This window comes from Scleropages formosus, chromosome 17 (assembly GCF_900964775.1).
Source record: "Scleropages formosus chromosome 17, fSclFor1.1, whole genome shotgun sequence".
NCBI classification, from domain to species: domain Eukaryota; kingdom Metazoa; phylum Chordata; class Actinopteri; order Osteoglossiformes; family Osteoglossidae; genus Scleropages; species Scleropages formosus.
Genome location: NC_041822.1, coordinates 11,317,159 through 11,323,122, shown reverse-complemented (window position 1 = coordinate 11,323,122; position 5,964 = coordinate 11,317,159). Strand labels below are relative to the sequence as shown.

General features: G+C 42.2%; 1 protein-coding gene across 1 annotated transcript; it reads left to right on the top strand.

The window, feature by feature from the left end:
- The first annotated feature begins 2,701 nt into the window (after positions 1-2,701).
- Positions 2,702-5,964, top strand: LOC108938518 (uncharacterized). Its single transcript, XM_018759106.2, has 9 exons — positions 2,702-2,885; positions 3,224-3,349; positions 3,611-3,758; positions 3,982-4,112; positions 4,198-4,247; positions 4,322-4,390; positions 4,763-4,911; positions 5,292-5,363; positions 5,442-5,964. The coding sequence occupies exons 1-8, from the start codon at positions 2,812-2,814 to the stop codon at positions 5,361-5,363; spliced, it is 819 nt and encodes a 272-aa protein (XP_018614622.1). The 5' UTR covers positions 2,702-2,811; the 3' UTR covers positions 5,442-5,964.

Sequence of the window (5,964 nt, the reverse complement as noted above, 5' to 3'; positions counted from 1 at the left end):
ATAGGGAGGTCTCACAGAGCTTATGTTCCTTCCACATGGAGTCGAACATTCATCCCGATGTAGCTCAGAGGCTTAAGAGCTGCTGTCTCTACAGGAGGCACTGTGTGAAGCTGGATGCTTGAACTTTTTCAGGAGTCTTTGTGTTGTTTTCATTAATTATGCTAGATTAGGCACAGTGGCACTCCTTGGACTTCCACATTAACCCAAGCTTTATCAAAGCAGTGACAGGTCCATATTTACATCTCTGTTAACTCTGTGAAAGCAAGAATTTACTTCTACACATATTAGTTGATAATATTTTGAGTTATGTTCCCAAAACTATATGCATACTTTTGAATACACGATGAGAAATATCAACAAACAATTTAAAAAAATTTCATATGAGCAATAAATAATTCATTCTAACACAAAAACTAATACTGCTAATTTTCCAAAGATGTAAAAATCTAAAACCTTACACTTCTCTAAGGTTTGGCTGCAAACATACAAGTGAATAATGTTATGGATAGTTATTCATCTCGGACTATCGAGAGCGATGACAGCAAATAATTCTGCATTTAACCCCATCCTGCCTTGTTTCATTGCTGCCACAGACTTCTGAGCACATGCAGACATGAAAGCTCCAAATGAAGTGTATTTGCACAAATATAAGCAATTATTATTCCATCTGCAGTACATTCAGCTAATATGTAGTCCTGAAGGGTGTGCTGCTGAACAGGCTGGATTAGTGTTCTGGTAGGACTCATGACATTTGCGGTAAAACAAAATTTTGGCACTGTTGCTGGGTGTGGGACAGGAGATAAGAGGAGAGACTGTCCAGATGGAGATTGGTCTAAGGCTCGCGACGCAGGCGTAGAAGCATGTTGTGCGCCTGGAGCATTCTGGTCAGAGTCCAAACACTGCTTTTTCTAATTTTCAAAGTCTGGAAGGAACATTGTAGAAAACAAAACAAAGAAGGGGGAGGACATCCACCAAGAATGTCCCCTGACTAGCACAAAAACACTGCACAGCGTTGTGTGGGTCTGTCATTCTTCCGCTCACTTAGTCCCGGTAATGAGGGAAAACAGGGTGTCTGCATCTCCATTGTTAGGAGTCTCACCACTGAGGACTGGAGAACATGTTCTTTTGTCAGAACACATGGAGTTTATTTAGGGATTCAAGTGGTCAAACTCATTAGAGCTCCCGAACAGCTGAGTTTAAATGCTCTACTTTCTACCAGCATTTACAACAGTAGTTACAAATTCCTTATAGAGCTGTAATTGTAATATATCAGCATGTAGCATTGCTATGATGGGAAAAGCTGGTAATAAAAAGAATAAATAAATGTTACAGTACAGATGCTGGGAGTGTACCGATGCTGGGAGTAAACCAATATAATTTGTTCAACTGGCTTTTTTTTTCCAATATAAAAAAATTCTAAACATAATTAATTATGGCTCTATAGTTTTTTTTTTTTTGCATTCATAAGGCATATTCATTGAATCTACACTTTTAATGAAGTATCATCCATCCATTATTCATAATGGATGTTCACTGCAAGGATGTGGTGGTTCAGAGTCCATCCCAGAAGCACAGGGCATATGGTAAGTTACATCTTAGACTGCATTCCACTTCAGAGCCATCACACACACACACACACACACACACACACACACACACACACACACACACACACACACACACAATAGGCAATTTAGAGTCACAACTTCACTCCAAACACGTCTTTGGACTGTGGGAAGGAACCAGTACACCTGGAAAAAACACACACAAATGTTAGGAGAACATTCAAACTCCAGACAGACAGACTCAGCCAGAGTCAAATCTCCATCTGAAGCCACATTCCAGTGAGGCACTAGTGCTACCCGCTGTGCCCCATGTCATACTCAGGACAGGACACCTTATTCAAAGCATTCCCTATAAAGGCAGTTCACTCTTAACATTTTTGGAAAAATGACACATGGAAGAAGCCAAATCAATGAGTGATTTTCATTCATACATCTTTGATACTTTGTAAATTATTAGTTTTGACAAGTTTGTATTCCATGTATTTTCATATCTCTGTGCATAATAGAATTCGCAGTATTGTTTCATACTTCATACTCGTGGATAAAGAACAGAGTTGGGGCACCAGGTACTGCAGTGCTTGGAGCTGCTACCTCAGCCACACAGGTTGCAGGTTTGAATCCCATCCCCAGGTGTAGTACCCTTGAGCAAGATACTTACCCTAAAAGAATTCCTCCAATAAAACTACTCAGCTGCATAAAGGGGTAAATAACTATACAGATAGCTTAACATAATAACTAGTCACTTTTGGGGAAAAAAGGATAAGAGAAATTAATAAATATACTACTCTTGGTTATGAGGAACCAATTAGCATCCAATGGACAACTGGAATACCACAAAGGTGACATACTATCGTGTTGTCTTTTTTATCTATCAGTTGAAATTCACACTTGAGTATAGAACCATGAGGCCATCCTGTCGGCAGGGGTGGGAAAATCGCGCAAACAGCGCCGCCTTGTGGAATATCTCACGTACATTTAAATGTTCAGTTTTTCATGCGGCGCGGCGCGCACACATACACACACGGCCGGTCGTAATCTGCAATCAGGGCGCGCGCTCTTAAAGGGCCCTTCATGGGGGAGGGAAAAAAAAATAATAATAAAATAAAATAATATAGCATAGCATAGCGTGTACACGTCTTTACAGCGGTACAGGACGTGTGAGGCGCCTCTTAAACACGTTGTTGGGTAGGTGTCCAAAAATAGTGGATTAAATTTAGTGGCGCTGAAACAGCAGAGTGGTGAACAAATGAACGCGTCCGCGGCGGAATGCCCAGAAGAGTCACGGGCGGAGGTGCGCGGCGCGGGGTCGCGCTCGGACAGGTGGGTCTACAGCTAGTACGGTGAAGGACTCCTTCGGTGTTAATGCTTCTGTGTTGCACAACACTTCAGGTCGACTGGTTTTCTTAACCTGTCGGGTTGTGTTGGAACTCCTTACATTTAATTTATTTGTTTTAATTAACAATAGTGTCTTACTGTGTTTTTACCCTTTACTCCTAATTGCTTTGGTTCTTGATGGCTAATGAGCACTATGGGTGGGCTGATTGTCTTGGTCTTGTAACCTTGCAAGTTTTTTTTTTTTTTTTTGTGTTGTACAAACAGTGTAAGTTAAATGGCTAAATAAAGTGTACCAAGTCTGTTTTTGTCATGATCCTGTTCAGCTCAAGCTGTAGCGAGTCTGAGGAAGAGCAGAACCTCAACGATTTCCAGAGGAAAATGAAGCTGGAGCATCGGCAAGCACTGGCCAAAATTAACAAGGCCTGTGTGATGATGGAGAGAAACCGCAGGTGGTACATCAGCCCTGGAACTGGAGTGTTAGTGCCCTGATTTAACACATCAGGCTCTCTTAAGAGTACAGCCTTAGTTGCCCAACAAATGTTCACACCCTGCCTTTCCTAGTGCTGCTGTTAGCCTCGTTGCTCTCACTGCTGACAAAACTGAACTCTGCATGTGCAGCAGGCTGTTCAACTCTTTCTGTACATGTCTGTCTACCTTTGCACCTACAGAAAGTACTGAATAAGTATAATTACTAATCAATCTCATCTCAGGAAGCGAATCACAGTGAGCTGCGGTAAACTCCGGGAGCTTCTGCCCAGACTGCAAGGTGTCCGAAGTGATATGGTGACAGTTCTGGAAATGACAATTGCCTTTCTGGAACATGTTAAGGTCTTTGCGGAGGGACACCAGTACAGAGAGGTCGGTGTCCTGGATGCTCTACTAATTTGGGGAAGTGGTGTGCAATGGTGTTAAGATGCTTCCATGTCCCTAAATCAGGGCTGACATTGCTGTTGTACCTTGGTCTTTTTGCATAAATGGAGTCTAGCTCTTTAGAGTACAAGAGCCAGTGTTTTTATGTACCATGGCTCTTGGCGTGTTCTCTTGTACAACTTAGAAATATATGGGCTGTCTCCTGCTGCAGATTCTATACCCACCACAAGAGCTGTACTGTATGTGGCTCCTAGAGACCCAGCTGCGGAAGCAGGAATGTCAAAGGAAGGTTTCTGAGGAGGAGCAACGGCAGAATGTCCAGCGATGCCCGAGAAGACAGGGGTGACTCATGCAGCCATTTTCCTACTTGATGTCCTTTACCTGGGCCAGCAGTTGAGTTTTACATTTAATTCTTTTGCTTCCTCAGTGTGCAGAAATGTTTGGGTGACGGCACTAGAAGAAAGCCAAGTAGCAATTGTGAGTGCAACTCTTATGAACTTTCACAGAGAAAGTTGAAAAGGGGACTCATTTCTTTTTTCTCCCTCTGCCAGGTATAACTAGTTCAGATCAGCAGGAGTCTTCAGCTGTGGAGAAAAGAGCAAATCCACCACAGCACCTGAGTAAGTGTCACTTTATCAGCAACCCAAGAGTTCTGCTTGACTTGTCTTACCATCCTGATGACATGGCATTGCTGATGTGTTTAATTTCTTGTACAAACTGTTTAGTCTGCAGCTTTTACCTGGTTTTGCAGACTTCCCTGAATTGGTTACTTCTGCATAGACAGACCCATATGTGAAGCATTACAGGACCTGTATCTGTTAAACAACCCATAATGTTGAGTGCATCAGTTCTCGTGATCCCAACAGCATCCGTAAAGCAATGTGTTGCTTTTCTAGTACTCTGTTCATTCTGTGTAGGCTATGCATTTGGCTTTCTCTGGGTCATTGATTCCATTCTCTCAAGTCTGAATATCAGTTTTTCTTTTTGCCTAGCACTCCCGGACATACAGCAGACTAACTCTCCAGTGGCTTCTTCAGTGTTGGAAACGCAAGAAAAATTCTGTGCCCCATCCTTCTGGAGTCCTGTGAACCTGATATCTCCACTGAGCTCTGTCTCTAGGATCCATTGCCCTACTCCGATGGTAGGGTGCAGTACATGTATAGAGATGCTCAGCTTTCCTGTTCAACTCAAACTGGAGATCAACCACTTAATCAGCTAGTGGTCACCATTCTTGCTGACTTTCAGCAGGGACTTCTGTTGAATACTCACACCTTAACTGCCAGGCAAAACTTCTAACCATAATGTTGATATTCATGTGGGATCCTGATGTGCTTCAATTTTTAAAATTGAGTGACCCTTATTCCACCTTTTAAAGTATCAAAGCTTGTTCATCCAGTCAGCTGCCAGAATAAGGGGCAACTGCTCTCCTCTACCCACAAGTGGGTTTTCAAACCTGTACTCAAAATTTGGACACCCCCCCCCCCCCATGAGTCTATTGAATGATGCCCTGTCTTTTCTCAGAATGAAAGCATTCACTGTGAAAATGGAATTGAAAGAATCTCACCTTACACATCTGGTGCCCATCTTCTGTAGGTAAGAACACAACAGTATGACCATAATTGTTGCAAAGATCCTCATTCATCATTAACTGGAGACTGATGTGCTTTAAAGGTTTGTCCTCATGGATGTAATGAACAAGTTTGTGGCCCTGCTCCGGTTTCCATCAACTCTTGACAGCAGCACCTCTTCAAGTATTCCTGTGTGCTGCCTTCAGCTCAGCATTTCCTTTTAATTTAATAAAATGTATGGCTCAACAGGGCACAAGTTCTCCAAGTGAATATTTAAACAAATTGTAAAAATTGATTGGGTCTGGGTTTTATTTATTGATATGGGACCTGGCATATTCTCTTTGAGTAGAATTTTAGATGTACAGGTTTTCCCCCTTTCAAGTATTCTGGGGAAAAACCATAAGGTGAATAATCATTCATCTGATTACCATTCCAGTAGCAATTTTTTTTTGTCCTCCCTACACCCCAAAAAAAGACCTTTTTATGATGGACCCAATTGTCTGAACAGTTGTCATTACTCTAAGTGCCTTCTTGTACAACTGTCTTAAGTACCTGAGTTATCTAGAGAACTGAGGCTGCCCCGACTCCCTGTACTCTTCAGACATTTCAAGTAGTGTGATGACTGA

Coding starts and splice junctions, on each gene's coding strand:
- LOC108938518 (XM_018759106.2), top strand. CDS start 2,812: ATGAACGCGTCCGCGGCGGAATGCCCAGAAGAGTCACGGGCGGAGGTG. Junction 3,759..3,981: donor AGGGACACCAGTACAGAGAG/GTCGGTGTCCTG, acceptor CTCCTGCTGCAG/ATTCTATACCCACCACAAGA. Junction 4,248..4,321: donor AAGAAAGCCAAGTAGCAATT/GTGAGTGCAACT, acceptor TCCCTCTGCCAG/GTATAACTAGTTCAGATCAG.